The sequence below is a fragment of the Pipra filicauda genome, unplaced genomic scaffold (genome assembly GCF_003945595.2).
Source record: "Pipra filicauda isolate LSUMZ 115617 unplaced genomic scaffold, ASM394559v2 scaffold715_size207569_pilon, whole genome shotgun sequence".
Taxonomy (NCBI): Eukaryota; Metazoa; Chordata; class Aves; order Passeriformes; family Pipridae; genus Pipra; species Pipra filicauda.
This window is the reverse complement of record NW_024104882.1, coordinates 87,713-103,524: the sequence shown is the minus strand read 5'-3', so window position 1 is coordinate 103,524 and position 15,812 is coordinate 87,713. Positions and strand designations below refer to the sequence as shown.

The 15,812-nt window shown below is 51.2% G+C and overlaps 1 protein-coding gene across 1 annotated transcript in view; it reads right to left on the bottom strand.

The window, feature by feature from the left end:
- Nucleotides 1–15,812, bottom strand: part of LOC113983535 (zinc finger protein OZF-like) — a 69,722-nt gene that overhangs the window by 6,733 nt on the left and 47,177 nt on the right. Inside the window, 1 exon segment of the mRNA XM_039389202.1 lies at nt 4,880–4,886. Within this exon segment, the coding sequence (XP_039245136.1) occupies nt 4,880–4,886 (7 nt within the window).

Sequence of the window (15,812 nt, the reverse complement as noted above, 5' to 3'; positions counted from 1 at the left end):
GGATGTCTTGGCTCTGGAAAATAAATAAAACATTTTAGGAGAGGTCGAGAAGACTTCACTGAGGTCACCCAGTTGGCTTCCTTCAGAGTCTCACTCCTCTCCTCCTCGTCCTTGGGCATCACACCAGTCAGGGCATCAGTGGAGATCATTTTAGTGACCGGGAACCGATCTTCCAGCTGTACGGGCGGAAGTATGACAGACAAACACACGGCAACGTTATCATTAGCAAGACCCGTCAGGAGAGTTGGAACCACCATGACACCTCTCGACACTGCCGAGAAATGGGACACTGTTAAATATGTCTCTTCTGGGTGAACGTTTGCAGATGACCTAACCCTGGCCAACTGCTCGTACGAACTGAGATGGGTTGAGGGATGGACAGCTGTTAAAATGATCCAGTCCAAGGGGGTGCACTGTTGCTTTATAGGGACTGGGACCGGTGGGGGCTCCTGTATTACGGGGTAACTGGGCGCGGTGTCGGGCGCAGGACGGAGCGCAGCTGAGGGGATGCTTTTGTCGTCGCCCCTCCCTGAGCGCTCTGCTCCCCGTTTCCCGAGTGCTCACAAGAGCACGGGCGGAGGTCCGGCAGCGAACTAAAGGTGAGTTTTCAGTCCCCGGGATCTTCTCGGGGGAAGGAACTCGCCATTGATATTAGTTAACGATCGACAGCTGGAGGACCAATGGCAGCCCTTCCCGCACCTCCGGCAAAGTGTCTTTGGAGCATTTGGTTCTGCTGCTGACTCTGGACAATGCTTTTTGAAGGGACCTTTATTCCCGCAGTTAAAACAGGACTGGGGTCCGGTGAGAGCGGCGGCTAATAGACGTGCTTTATGGGATCCGGAGCCAATGTTCTTGCAGGCTTCAATCATCTCAAGCAGGGAGGGGTCTTTTAAGAGCCTTTTGACAATCCTCGTTTGCTTTTTCGATTACCAGTTTGTTAAAGGGGATGTCTCGACTTTTCTTTTGTTGGACTTGTCGGCTAATGGCCTCTTTCAGTCTAGTAATGAAGTCCACAAAAGGCTCTTTTGGACCTTGGTTAATTAATGTAAATGAGGGAGTCTGGACGTATGCATCTGCTACCCTCTTAACTGCTTCCAATGCCAATTCTTTAGATATATCCAAATGTTTCAGATCAATTCTAGACTGATCGTCCCTACTTGAGTAATGTCCTTGACCATAAAGCATGTCTACAGCCTGTGTCACTGGTATTCCTCTCCTTTCCACCTTTTCGTTAACATAAGTTGTAATTAATTTCTTCCACTCCGTCTCAAAGACGGACGATTGCACGGTGGAAAAAAGCCCATTTATAACTGCACGAATATCATAAGGTGTGAGTCTGTAAGGTAAAAGGAATGATTCCAGCAGGCCAACCGTGAAGGGTGCTCCTAACCCATACTGAACAAGAGCTTTTTTAATGTCCTTCAGCATTGGGTAAGAGATAGGCCTCCATTCTGAAGCTTTACCCTCCTCTAAGTAAGTTGGAAAGGCCTTTAGGAAGTCTTCGTCATTGGCCTGAGCAGCCTCCTCCCTGAAAGACTTCCAGATGTTTGGATGGTTTGCCTGTCTCTCAGGGGAGTGCTGGGAACAGTCTGAGTGGGTGTCGGATAACTGGTAGGTAGGGTGGGCCTCGGTGGAACAGACCCTATGGGCATGGCCGTGTTTGCGGAAGCTGGACTTGACCTTTGGCCTGGCCCCGCCCCTGAATTCCCTTCTGTCCCGGGAGGGAGGACTTTCTGGGGAGGAGGTGGAGCTGGAGGGAGAGGCCGTGGGTGTAGGTGTGTCAGGGGTGGAGTCCCTGACACGCGCAGGTGGAGGCAGAGGTGGCCTAGGGGGTGGTGCTGAGGGAACCCGCCCCCTTCTTTCCCGCACTGGCGTTTCCCACAGCAACTTTTCCCGCCTTCGCTCCTCGCTCCTCGCCTCCCTCCTTCCCGATGCCATTTTGTTGGTGCCGTGATGCAGCTTCATTCTCCCTCCCACCATCTTGTGACTGATGAAATTTGTGTGCCGAGGTGATAGTCGTTTTAGTGGATGAGAGTCTCATACGTGGTTTCTCGTGTTTAGTGGATTTTTCATGGAGACCGCTGTTGGAGCTCATCATCTGGTGCTGTAGCACCATCAGAACTAGTCTCCAGGCAGTCAGTGCTTCCTTAGCTGTTCAGTCCCCTCTATCGTTAGCTTGCCAGAGATCATAACCTATCGACTGCCACTGGTCCACAGAGGTGTTTTCTGCAGGTACGTGACTCTTGTGGTCCAGCCACTTGGCGAGTGCCTTTGCGGATTTTTTATCAAGGGGGTGACCGTGTTCAATAACTTTCCCCACAAATATGCCACGTTCTGCTTTCACACCTGACGCTGGCCAGATGTAGAAAAGGGATTTTAGAAGGAAAATGCATGAGGAAAAAGGAGTCTGTTCTTACCAGAATATTTAAGCAGATTGCAACAGGACTTAGAAGAGGAAGAATTAGAGGAAGGTGAGAAATTATACATAGATGGCTCATCCAGAGTAGTTAATGGACATAGGAAGTCAGGATATGCTGTAGTGGATGGTGTCACATTTGGAATCAGGGAGGCTGGACCTTTAGATAAGACATGGTCAGCTCAAGCCTGTGAATTGTATGCATTGGTAAGGGCCTTAGAACAATTAAAGGGAAAGGTGGAAACAATATTTACAGACTCTAAATATGCTTTTGGAGTAGTACATACATTTGGAAAAATTTGAGAAGAAAGAGGATTAATTAATAGCCAAGGAAAAGAACTAGTCCATGAAACCTTAATTAAAGAAACCTTAAAAGCCTTAAGAAAACCAAAAAGAATTGCTGTAGTGCATGTGAGAGCACGTGGAAGGGGATTGAAGAATACAATTAGGGGAAATTGAAGGGATTTGATAGAGGGATATGATATGTTGCTGACAGAACCAGTTTCACGTGTGTGATGTTCTTGATGCTTCCTGGCTGGGGGTGCATCTCCCATCACTTGGGGGTGCCACACGGCTCCTGTCACGGCAACTTCTAGATTGGCTGCATTAATTTGGGGTCCGACGTTGCTGGCGGGACTAGTTTCACCTTTGGGATGTCCTCGATGCTTCCTGGCCGCTGTTGCACCTCCCAGCCCTTGGTGATCTCACGTGGCTCCTGTCACGGTGACTTCTGGACCGTCCGGATGGATTCGGGGTCTGATATTGTTGGCGGGAGCGATTTTGTGTGCGGGATGTCCTCTGTTTCCTGGCTGCGGCTGCTCCTCCTGGCACTCAGTGCTCTCACACGGCTCCTGTCGGTGCTCTCACACGCTCCTGTCATGGGGACTTCTGTACTGGCCAGATGGATTTGGGGGCTGACTTTGCAGGCGAGAGTGGTTTCGCCTGCGGGAAGGCCTGGGCCTCCCAGAACTTGGTGCTGGTACATGTGTCCTGCAATGGGGACTTCTGGACGGGCTCTGTGGATTTGGGGTCCGACGCTGCTGGCGGGAGTGGTGCTGCCTTTGGGAAGTCCTGGCTGCTCTCCCCGTTGGCTTTCGCCTCCCAGCACTCGGTGCTGGCGCACAGTTCCTGCCACGGGGACTTCTGGACCGGCTGGATGGATCTGGGGTCTGACATTGCAGGCTGGAGCGGTTTTGCCCGCGGGATGGCTCTGATGCTTCCTGGCTGGGGGTGCACCTCCCAGCACTTGGTGCTATTAAGCAGTTCCTATCACGGTGACTTCTGGACCGGATGGATGGATTTGGGGTCTGACTTTGCAGGCAGGAGCGGTTTCGCCTGCGGGCTGTCCCTGATTGTCTCTGCCTGGGCCTGCACCTTGTAGCACTTGCTGATGGCACATGGGTCCTGTCACACAGAGTTCTGCGCCACCCATGTGAATCTGGGGCGCGACGTTGCTGGCGCAAGCGGTTTTGTGTCAGGTCAGGCACAGGACTGCTGGAGCAGGTGCTGTCCTCAGGTTCTGAGGAGCTGCTGTTGGATGAGTCTGATTTCACCTGGCTCTCGGTGCTGGTGCTGCTCGTCTCCTGTGAGGGAGATTCCAGAGACTGCTCCCATGTTGCCTGTTGATCAGAGCTGGGGTTGCTGGTCTCTGGTGCTGGACAGCCAGGAATCATCCCTGATGGCATGTGGTTACCAGTGCTGGGGCTGATGGTCTCGGGTTCATAGGAAGGCTCCAATCTCAACTGTCTGGACAGGTTGGGACCATCCAGCTCGGGCTCATCACTGGAGGCTGTAAGGGGAAGCAGAAAGGTCAAGGCCACCCAAGGCCCAGGGCAGGATAGGCCAGAGCAGTGCCTCCAGCCCTCCTGGAGCAGACAGGCTCTACCAAGACCCCCCAGGGATTTATTGATCATTCAGGGGAAATGGCCCCGGACTCTGAGGGAAATCGGGGGTGTTATAGTCAATAGACCAGAAATATTTTAATTTAAAATATATCGAAATTATTTTTTTGTGTGCAGGATGTCCTTGATGTTTCCTGGCTGCGACTGCTCCTCCTGGCACTCGGTGCTCTCACACGGCTCCTTCTCCTCGTCCCTTCGTACATACACCTTTTGTGCTGCCCTCAACAATTCATCCATTCCCTTATGTTGCCAATCTTCACTATCCTCCAATTTCTTTTTAATATCTTCCCATGCTCCTGCTACAAACTGCCTCGTCCTGCCGGACGTCTCAATCAGTCACACTCCAGGGCCCCCTCCCAACCGAAAGAGGGGGATCACAAATACTTACCTCACCAGGGCAAGTCTTCGTCCAGCTCCTCACTGGACGGTCCCTTCCCCGACCGGATGGCACCCGCAACCCTTACTCTCGCCCGGAGTAAGGCACTTACTCTCTCCCGGAGTAAGTCCCGTTCGCTCACCTGGCAGAACAGACCCCTTTCACCCGAAGGTGTTTTCTGCTCACTTCTTTCCTGAGTGAGTCTTCGCCCGGGCTTGTGCACCAAGATTGCAGGGAACTGTAGTGTTTTATTTGCTTATTTGCCTCTTTCTAATTCTCGGTCGGATATCAAGACTCTGTGCTGCAGGAGTCCCTCCAGGACCGTCCAAGCAGGGACGGGGGTGCCCCCCTGGAGAGATGATCCTACCGCCCAGGAGGTCTCGATCCGAGTCACGGCACCAATTGTTGTAGTCATTAGACTCGAGAATTTTAAATTTGAAAATATAAAAGAATTTATTAAAGGCAAATAAGCAAAACGGAGCACCGGGCGACCGGAGGAAACCCTTGTTCCTGCCGCGGTCCGCAAAGAACAGAGTCAAACCCCCATCTTTTATACCCTTTGCAACCACCTCCCCCTCAGTCTCATGTCATCTCGTCATTGGTCCATCTTTTGCAGGCTTTGCTCTGCTTGGTTTCCATTTTCCAACTTTAGCCCAACTCTTCCAATTTTCCAACCAGTGGGCAAGGTTCTGAGTAAATAACTTCTGTAAGTGATTACCAAAAATTTGTATTGATTCGTTTGATTACTCTCGCTGGGCAGTGACTCCAGACGATGGGAAGAGAGAGGCTTTAACCCCTCCTCCGAACTGGGGCAGAGGCCGACTTAGTTACCTGTGAAGGGCATCCAGCGGGACCACGAGGAGGTGCGACCACTGGGGCTGAGCCCAGTCAGTAACTCTGCTCCCACCTTAGGAGAGTGATAGTTACTCCCACCGTTTACCTGCACTTCACTGAATTTCTTCCCTTTGCCATTGAGAGCTCTGGGCAGAAATCCCAGCGCGTCAGCCCCCGCCGTGGGCCTTGGCGATGCTTGGCTTTAGTTAAACAGTCGGATTCCCCTGGTCCGCACCAGTTCCGAGCCTGGTGCTGAGCCCTGGCCAAGGTCCCCTCTGGGGACCCGCCCCCACCTGAACCGTGGAGCTGATGTGTCCCCACCGGGCAGAGCGGGAACCCTCCAGACCCAGAGGGTCCACCCTGGGGTGGAGCTGGCACGATGTCATGGTTTGAGATAGCCCCAAAATCCTAATTCCCTAGTCCTAGCCCCCTTCCCCATCTCAACCTAATGTGGGATGGGCTTTCCAGACAAAACACACCAGACTCAGAGTAGGGGAAAGAGAATATATTACAATGACTGTACAAATAAATATTATAACACATTATACACACGATCACAACTATCTCTACCATGACATATAGTATTTACAATGGATCAGATCTCTTCTCCCCTCCAAATAAAAGTCCAGGAGGGAAAGAAGGACAGATCCCTTCCAGTCTCAAAGCAGAAGCATCTTCTAAGGCAGCAGGTTTTCCTCATCTCTCTTCCATGCGGCAGTAACTGGGTTGTTGTAGCTGGATCTCTTTTCCATACACACAAGGGGGTCTCCAAGCCCCTTGGCTCCCCTTCGGTCCAAGCGAAGGCCTCACCTGTGGGCTGCCAGCAGGGACAAGACTCGCGTCACCACAGGTATGTCACGAAATGCAGGGGCATCTTCGTGAAAGTCCCTTCCTCAGGGGATTCACCCCTGAGTCAGAACATCTTGGGCAGCATTCAGTTGCAAGCCTTTGCCTCAAGAGTTCTGCCAGAGCTCCTGTGCTCTGTCTCAGGCTGCCAGGTTTGTCAGCAGCAGCGGGGGGACCAAGGTCAACCCCCCCCCCCGCATTCCATCTGGCTGTCCTGGTCCAGCTCTGGGACGTCTTTTGAGCTTCTCAGCTCCTCTCTCTCTCCAGTGCTGCATGTCCAAAACTCTTCTCCAAAATAGGAGTCCATCTCCCTCTTTTTCTCAGAGGGATCAAAGGAGTTTTGGGGGGAGGGGGTCTGGTATCAGTTCTCACCCCCAGAACTCTGTCTCTCAGCTGCTGGCTCTCTTTTCCTCGGCTCTCCTTCCAGGAGTCTTCTCTGCGGTGCTGCAGGTTGTTCCTGCTGCTCCTCCGGTTCAGGTCTTATCTGTCCTGGCTCTCTGCCAGTCTCTGGACACTGTGTCTCTGCTTTCTGCTCTGTCTCCACTGCCCAGGGTGGAGAGAAACATCTCCCAGCTTAACCACAAACACTTAGCCCAGTCTAACACTGTTCCGAGTCTCTGCAGTCTCCCCCAGCCCGGGGCTGGGAGGGCCCAGAGGCCCCGAGGGGCTCAGAGCCCCTTCCTCGTGGCTCTACAACATGGCCACCTCTCCTCAACAACCAAACTACAATTTGTCTCTTCCGGTGCTTGTGGAATGTTGACATTTTTGCAGGAGCGCCCATTGGGCAGAACTTCAAAACTTCCAGGGGTTTCCACCCCTTGGGGTTCTACCACTTTCTTAGCCACTGGGGGAAAACAAGATTCAAACCACCACACACGAGTAAATTGGGATAATGAGTGATTGGTCACTCAGAAATCTGAACATGAAATAATACGTTCTTTAGAAGATCTGGTGAAGGAATTGTACTTTCAGTTAAATGAGGAGAAGGAAAAAGAGATGCAGGTAGAGGGGCTGCTGCTGGTGAGCACCGTGTTGGAAAGCTTCCCCCAGAGCTTTGGAATGCACATGAGAGAGAATCCGAGGGAAGAATTGCAGGATGTAGAACCTGTGCCTCAGACCTTCTGTGTTCAGTGGAGGAGTTTGGGAGATGGTGAATGAGTGTTATTCTGATAAAGAGCAAAACCTAACGTTTGCATTGACAGCTGATGACGAGGAAGTAACATTACGACCCTTAATTAAAACTGAAACCACAAACGACTGTCAGGGTCAGCAAACTGCTCCTAAAATGGTGCCAGGTACGGCTACGAGATGTGAAGGTCTGACCATAAATGAGGTGAGATTGAAATCTGGTCAGTATTAAAGCAGTGGGATGCTGAGGGGCCAGGTGTGCTTCCCGGGTAGCAAAGAGTTAAAATCACTGCAGTAAACAGAGCAAGTGGGATCTGCCAAACTGCTGAGGTTACTTTATGGCTCCCGGTTGAAAAGTGGAAATCTGGTAATCTTAACCCTAAAGGAAACGCAGGGACTGTGCTCTCACAGTGCTGGGGTTTGCTGCAACACCAAACAGAATTTCTGAAGTTACAGCTAATTTGGCTCCACTGACAGCTGCAGCATTAAATGCTGCAAACCCAGGAGCCACAGTAGCAGCACACCCGTGCTTCAGCCCTGGAGGAGTGGTCTCAGCCTTCCCTTCTAATTCTCCTGCCTGGGCAGTTTATTACAGACAGTTGAATACCAATGCTTGGCCTTTAACAGCTGCTCTGCCAACCAGAGCAGACCTCCCTGAAAAATAGGGGAAGTTTGTGTTGTTTTCTCTTTCCAGGAAAGCCAGCACTCCCCCCACTGAAGATGAGAGGAAGGAGTTGCAAGCAGGGCAGCTGCCAGCGGATTTCCCCGAGAAGGCTCACAGCCAGCCAAGATGGGATAATCATTTTTCCCTTAGGCCCTTTGAACCTTGGTTACTTGCTGCTTGAGTAGCATCCTGCCAGACAAGACATTCTTTCTTCTTTTTCAGGATTGGTCTGTATTAGGCCAAATTTTCCCTTTTCTTTTCCTAGGAACCTGCTGACAGGTGAGACCCAGCTGCCTGAAACCGATGGAACTTTTAACTGCCCCATAATTGCTTGTGCTGTCAGTTTATTGATGTTTGTGATTTGTTTGTGTTTCCATGGCAAGCAACTTGTTGAGAACTAAAAATATTAGGAGGATTATATAAGACAAACCATTCTATGTATTGCCAGTTTGATTTTTGCTAAGTTCATTTTGTCTTTTTACTAAAAAGAATGGGGTGGGGAAAGCTTTTATCTTATGGACGTATAAGTTTGTCTCAGAAAACTCAATCAAATTTAGCCTGGGAGATGGTACAAGAATTTATGCCTATTTGGAATCATATAAATGTGTATTAACCTTCCCATTCTGCTTCAGAAGGATTTAGATTTATTATGATTTGGCTAAATTTTTCAGAGATGTTAATGAGTGAACTAAATAATCTTAACAAAACAAAAGAAAACATTACATGGGAAATGGTTGAGTCCCCCTTCCTAAACCAGAAGGAGGGACGGCCACGGACTGCAAAGGGGACATGGATAAAATACAGGAAGGTCTTTTACCAGCTCTCAAGACCTGTAACCAGTTTTGGAAACACTTGTGTTCTCACTTGAACGTGTCTGATGTACTGTTGGGTTTCCTACCCTGTGTCCTAAGCAGGTTTTTTACTTTGCATCTCTTCTTTCATTTTTGCTAATCAATATGGTAACTCTAGTCCACTGTGCACCCCACATGCTTCTAAACTTTGGGTGCAATTTACTGTAGCAGCAATTGTAAAGGAATGTGATGAGGGGAATTTGCCCACTAAAATTAAAAAAATAAAAAAGGAAAAGCACCTGGGGATAATACAGTTAAATTTGAAAGGGAATTAATTTCATTTATGACCCCAACAGTAAAGCCACAGCTTTTTGTTTTGTGTCAGGACTAAATCACAGCAGAGCTCTCCCCTGTGCTCTGTCCCCTGAGAATGGAGTATAGGCCCGATGTAAAGATGTGCTTATATGAACACTTTTATATTTTGTATGAGGACTTTGTACACCAAAAGTTAATTTTTCATGGTGTGTAGAATTACCCAGTGGGGCAGGAACGTTGCCTAGGAATTCTTCCAACTCGATGTGGATGTGGCCCAGAGAGAACCCTGTTTTAAAGCCTTTGAACTGTATGAACACACCTCCTTACAAACCCAGTCCCACTTGTTCTGGTGTGCAAAGGGAACCAATTTACTGGGAGACCTGGAGATGCCCTTTGAGTCTTGGCTGAAAAACACGTGTCTTATACGTGAGGTGTGTTTGTTGGGGATCCCCCTCGATGGGATTGAAAAATCAGAACTTGCTGTGGAATTCTGGGACTCATTTCAAGCCCCAGATGTACTTGAGAGACCCCTGGACTTGCAAGACAAGCAGCTCTGGTGCCCCACTTGGGTCAGCTTGGGGTGTTCTGACTCATCACTCTGCTCTGAGGTGGGGGTAGTGCTGCCATCCCTTTGCCCAAATCGTGTCTCTCCTGACCCATGGGCAGGAAGGACAGGGCAGGAACTGAGTTGTCCTGAACAAAGCTGAGACTGGATCACTGACACACGTGCCCCAGATTGTTATACAGTCAGGCAAAGGATAGATTTTCATCTTTGGGTATTTTTTACACCTTCTCTAGTTCTAACACACCACCAGTGGGCCTTGGAAAGTACCCCAGGGCAGGTGCATGCCCTCAGTAATTGGGCCAGGTGTGTGTTCAGAGAGCTGAACTTGGGAGTCCAGCAGGTGTCAAAACTGGCTTTACAAAATGGGTTGGTGTTGGATATGTTACTGTTAAAGGAACAAGGGGTGTGTGGAATGTTAAATCTTCCTGAATGTTGTATTGCCATTCACAATGTAACGGCAGCAATTTGAAAAATCTGAGCCAAAATGAAAGAAAAGGCTGATCAAACATCAGAACTTTTGCAATCACTCCATCCCAAAGACTGACTTCAAGGAATTGGCCCCAATTCCTGGCTGATGTCCATGTTCTAATCCTTGGGACTCACGGGGTGGGGGCAGTGGCTGATGAGGGTTGGGTTGATGGTTGCAATTGGATTTACGTTTTTCATGATTGGAATAGCTGATGTCTGTGGTATGATTACTCTTGTTGTTGTTTCTGCTGTTTGTGTCTTTTCTGCTCTGTCTTGTCTACGTGCACATCACCCTGATGGAAAACCCGTGAACTGAGGAAAAGTCCCTGGCAGAGAGTGTTTGAGCCATGGGGTGGGGTAAGGACTTCAGTGCAGTTGCCTGTCTCCAAACCCTGTCAAAGCCACAGAAGGAACTTGCTGTAAGAGAAGCCAGTGGACAAAAAATCCCTGCTGTGCAGACTGTGAGAACTTGAGATGAGCCCAGAAGGGAGGAATCTGCAAGAGGAAAGAGCTCATTCCAGGCAGGTGGTGAGGCAGATCTGGGGAACCTCCTCCTTCCTGCATCTCAGCAAAAATTCCCCCTGTGGCAGCCTGGGGGAAAGGAAACAACTGCTCACACATGTGCCATCCCAAGTAATGGGAATGGGATCTAGGCCCCTTTTAAAGTCCAGGAGTTCAAGTAAGGCAGTAAAACTTAGGAGGCTGATGTATCTCACCATACTCAGCCATAAGGTTCACATCTGCAGCGGACACTTTTATAGCATGGAGGCAAGAGGTACCTGCACTACCACTTCATGAGGTAAAGATGACTGACTGTAGTCAGGGGGGGCTGTGGCAGGAGGGCCTACCCCGAGAAGGCCCAGAAGCCCATCAGAAAATGCCCACAGTGCAGGCTCTCATGCAAGCTGGCTGTGGTGAGTTCTGGTGGTGCCACGGTGGTGGGGTTTGGTGTTGAATGAGGCTAAAACCAGCCTGGTTCACCAAACTCCAAACACATCCTGCTTTTTGAAGTTGGGTGTGGCAGATAAGCTGGTGGCTGGCCTGTAAATTTGTGACTAGCAGTCAATCACTTTATACTATAAAAGTCCAGTCCACTTTTCTGCAGTCAGGTTCTTCAAACCTAACCCTTCTTGGGGTGTATGTGTGGAGATTCCTCCCTTGAGCTGGGGACCCCCCAAGGATACTCCTTGAGGTTGAGCAAAAGAATTCTCCCCACAAGCGTTGGTATGGGTGAGTTACATCCAATCTCTACTTAATGATTATTTCCTTCTGCTACCTTGAATATAATTGCTTCAGGAATTGCTTCAATAGAGTGCACTATCCTATCCTACCCTGTGCAGTAGTAGTCTTAGCCTTTATATTGTGCAGTAAATAATTCTCATTGAGATCTTCCCTCTGTTCACTCATCTGTTGATTTGTCTGATCATTTGTATTAATAAATGATTAATTTTATAGAAATAGTCTCCCTTGGTCATCATTCAAACCTGCAGGACAAAAGTGGTTCAGTCCCACCTCTGTAATTCCTCAAATTTAAACCATTGACATGATCCGAGGCTAAGATTGGATCCAGGCACACTGAGACTCCTCTCTGAGAAGGACTTTAGAAAGCAAGGGGGTCCTTTCTGCCCTTGTGACTCCCCAGCAGGGCTTCTGTAATAAGTGTTGTCTGAGCCTTCCACTCCCACCCCTGACAGCGATCTGGGGGTGTCTCGGCCCTCCTGGTCTTGGAGCCAGAGGAGCTGCTCCCAGGGCTGCTCTCAGTGCTGCTCCTCGTGCAGAAGGAGCTGTGTCATGGCAGTGCCAGCCCTGAGGACGTGCTGCTTGTCCTGGAAAGGGAAAGGAGAGGCTCTGCTGGGAGGGCTGAAGGTGGGTCTGTCCTCCCTGCTGGGAGGGGTTTCCCTTTACCTTCTGGCCTGCAGGAGAAGGGCTCCCTGGAGAGCAGAGAAAGCAGCATTTCCCCATGCTGGCCCCCCAGGCCTCCCTGCAGAAGGGGCCCAGGACTGGGCTGTGTCCCTCCAGGGAGCCCCCAGCCTCGGGCACGGTGCTGGCAGGCTCCTGGCTTGGGGTGCTTTGTCACCCAGACGGCCCTTCCCAGCCCCCCTCTCCTCACGTGCCACCAGGCACAGATGGACCCACGGACGTGGCCGTCCCAGCTGTGGCCCAAGGCGTGGGAAGCAGCAGCTCTCTCCTCTCCCTCCTGGCAGCCCAGCCAATTGACCAGCACGTAATGGAAGAGGGGGTAAATGTCTTCACAGAGCTGCACTTCCTGGCTGCCAGGGAAGGGGTGTTGCTCCTGGGTGACATATTGACCCCTTTGGACCATTGTTTCACAACTGTGCCAGGAGAAAAGGGAGCACTCGAGAGTCTGCAGTGAGGAAGGTTCCTTGCACCCTCCCCCAAGCCAAGCTTTCTGGGCAGTCCCAGGCTCAGCCCAGGACCAGCTCTGGATCCAGGCTCAGCCTGTGCCCTGAGGTATCCGGATTCAAACCCCTGGCTGTTTCTTTCCTCCTCCCCATTGCATCTTTTCCTCCTAAGTGGCTGTTCCCCTCCAGCCTCTTCCACTGCACCCCTGCACTTCCCCTCCCAATACTCACCCTTTTAACCCTAAAGCAAAGCCAGGGAACAAAGCCATGGGAAGGGACCCAGGAGTTCCTGTGCTCAGCACTGGGGAAGGGACCCGGCAGTTCCTCCACCCCAGCACTGGGGAAGGGACCCTGCAGCTCCTCCACCCCAGCACTGCCACATCCTGCCCACAGAAACCTCCCAGGCTTCCCCGGCTCCTCCTGCTCACTCACAGCAGTTGGGCATCGCCAAAGCCTGACCTTGCAGCAGGCTGACACTCCCCATGTTCCCTCTGAGATCACAGGGAGGCATCCAAGGTCACTCCAGCCCCTGTCCCCGAGATCCCGGCCAAGGAGCCGACACTCAGCACTGCAGACGGGCACAGGATCCGGCCCCTCCACACCCGACTGGGCACAGCAGGGCGAGAGCGGCGTTCCCACGAAGGGGATGCACCGGGGGCTGCGGAGAAGGCAGAGACAGGCACTGAGAGGAGTAGGGAGAGACACAGGAGGCTGGGGCTGTTCCCTGGCGAGGCTGGGGCTGCTGGGCCATGCGGGATGAGCCGGGGGGTGTGGGGAGAGCTGTCTTCCTAAGGGGGACCCCGAGGAGCCCTTGAGGCAAATGAGGACAGAGAGGGGCAGAGACCCTGCAGGTTTTTCCCAGTGGGTTCCTACCCTGCAGGAACTGGGATTGGGCTGGTAAGGCAGAGCAGCCGGCTGGCCCTGGCTCAGAGCAAGGAGGCACAGCAACTTCGTAGCCCCCAGTCCAACAGGGAGCTTTAGAGAAAGGGGAGGGACCTCCCCATGACCGCAGCCCCCTGCCCAAACCAGGGGGCCGAGAGTGCCGTGCCGGAGCTGCGGCCACTTTGCCCAAGGTGAGGAGCACAGCCTCACCAGGGCCCTTCCCCGTGGCCTTCAGGTGGCTCTGGAGCTTGGACAGGGCACAGTGGGAGCAGGAGCGGGCCAGAGCCACCCAGATGTCACTCACAGCTGCCGTCACATCGTCTGTCACCCCCTGAACAAGCCCCACGGGACAAGCTCGTGGCTTCCATTATCTGGTGGTTTGACACTGTAATGGAACTACAGTGGTATTTTTTCCTGTCATGGGTCCTTTTTCCTGTCATGTACGTGTTTGCCCGTGGAAATAGGGAAGGTCTCCTTTCCAGGATGAAGCCATCCCAAATGTCCCGTTGCTCTGGTGGCAACTCATGGAAGTTGTTCATTTCTGCAGCTTTAGTTGCAAGCTGTTTCCTTCCACCTCTGGCTTGGGCTGCTGAGGCTGCACCAGCAGCTCCACTGTGCAGGGAACAGAGGCTCTTTGGCTCTTTGGTCCCTTAAGTGTCAGCTCATTTGGATCTTCCTCTGGAAACCACCCTCACAAAACCTCCTATTGGTGCATAGATAGCACATAACAGTGACAATGGGAAGCTGATGTCCAGTTAAAAATCTCAGACTTCCCGGAGCTGGGGACTGTCACTTCTTAACTTCATTTTACTCCCCCTTGTTTCCCTCACCTGCTGGAACACTCTCAGCACCCTGTCTCTTATTATACCCAGAGCTATTCTGGGGTTAGGTTGCCAGCTTTTGAGCAAAGCTCTATTCTAACTGAGAAAGTTTTGGGGAGTCCCATTTCTGGAGAAAATTTATTTATTCTAGGATTCTATGATTGATGAGGGTTTCCTTTCTTCAAACCTTATAGGTTATGTCCTATAAAAGAAATACTTTTTTGGACCCAATGAATCCTGCTTTTTGCTGGCTGGGGTCCTATCTGTGCAGGTACTACCGAATATGTAACAGTTCTCCTCTAATTGGGGGGGGCTTTTTTGTTTTGTTTTGTTTTGTTTTTTAATTAATTTCTTAGCAGTTGTATCAGGGAGAGTTTGGAAGGATGCTGAAACTGAAACCATACACCGTTGAAAACTCAACAAAACCAATATTTATTAGCAAGAGGTTGCCAACAAAAGGAAAAAACCCAAGAGAGAGGAAGGAGGAGAAAAATAAGCCCTCAGTACGACTCCTCAGTCGCCCAGATGTTGCTTCTGAAGTTATCTCACCGCCCCAGAATGCCCAGAATTGCCCAGGGCAGAAGCTGCACTCTGGGACAGTCGGCAGGCTCACAAGGTCGCAGCGTCCCCGCAAAAGGCAACGTTGTGCTTTCAGGTGAAGCTTGTGTCTGCCGAGCACGAGCCATCAGCTTTTTACCCAATTAATTGGTGAGGTCTGCCCGGGCAGGTGTGGCCAGCACCGCCCAGCCAGAGGCCTTCAGTCCCTCCCAGCGTTCTGGAAGCGGTGCCCCTTCTGCGCACGCGTGTGTCCTTTGGAATTCCCCCCACGCTTGCGCGCTGTATTCAGGGGGTCTTTTCTAAATGAGTCTGGGGGCGTACTCCATCTCCCTTGTATTGGGACGGAGTTGGGGTGATATTTTTGGTCTGCGTTTGGCCTTAGCCACCTGCAGAAGTTTATAGTTCTCCCTGCCAAGTTCACTGATAAAACAGTGAATTTGGCCTTGGAGGGAGAACTTCTGTATAAACTGTTTAATTGGTCTCCTGTGATTGGTCAATGGCTCATCAAGGGCATTTGGAGGAGAAAGTGACGATGACATGATGAAGGCTCTCCCCCAGACTCAATTGGGAAAGACCCCCAGGACTCACTGCGCCTGCGTGAGGGGATTTCCAAAGTTCTCACCCATGCACAGGAGGGGGGCACTGACATAACCAAGGGGGTGGGATTGAGAGCCCCTGACAGGGCGGTGCTGGCCACCCCTCCCCGGGGCAGGAGTTCTCAATGAACTGTATAAAAGCTGACACGTTTTCCGTGTGTGGGGCCGGCTCTTCACGAAGGACCAAGTTGCTTTTAGCGGGGACGCCTGCTGGAGTGGGAGCCTGCCAGCCCTCCGGAACACGCAGCTGCTGCAGAGAGGCTTTAGAGGGGGTTAGGGTGGGTAAGA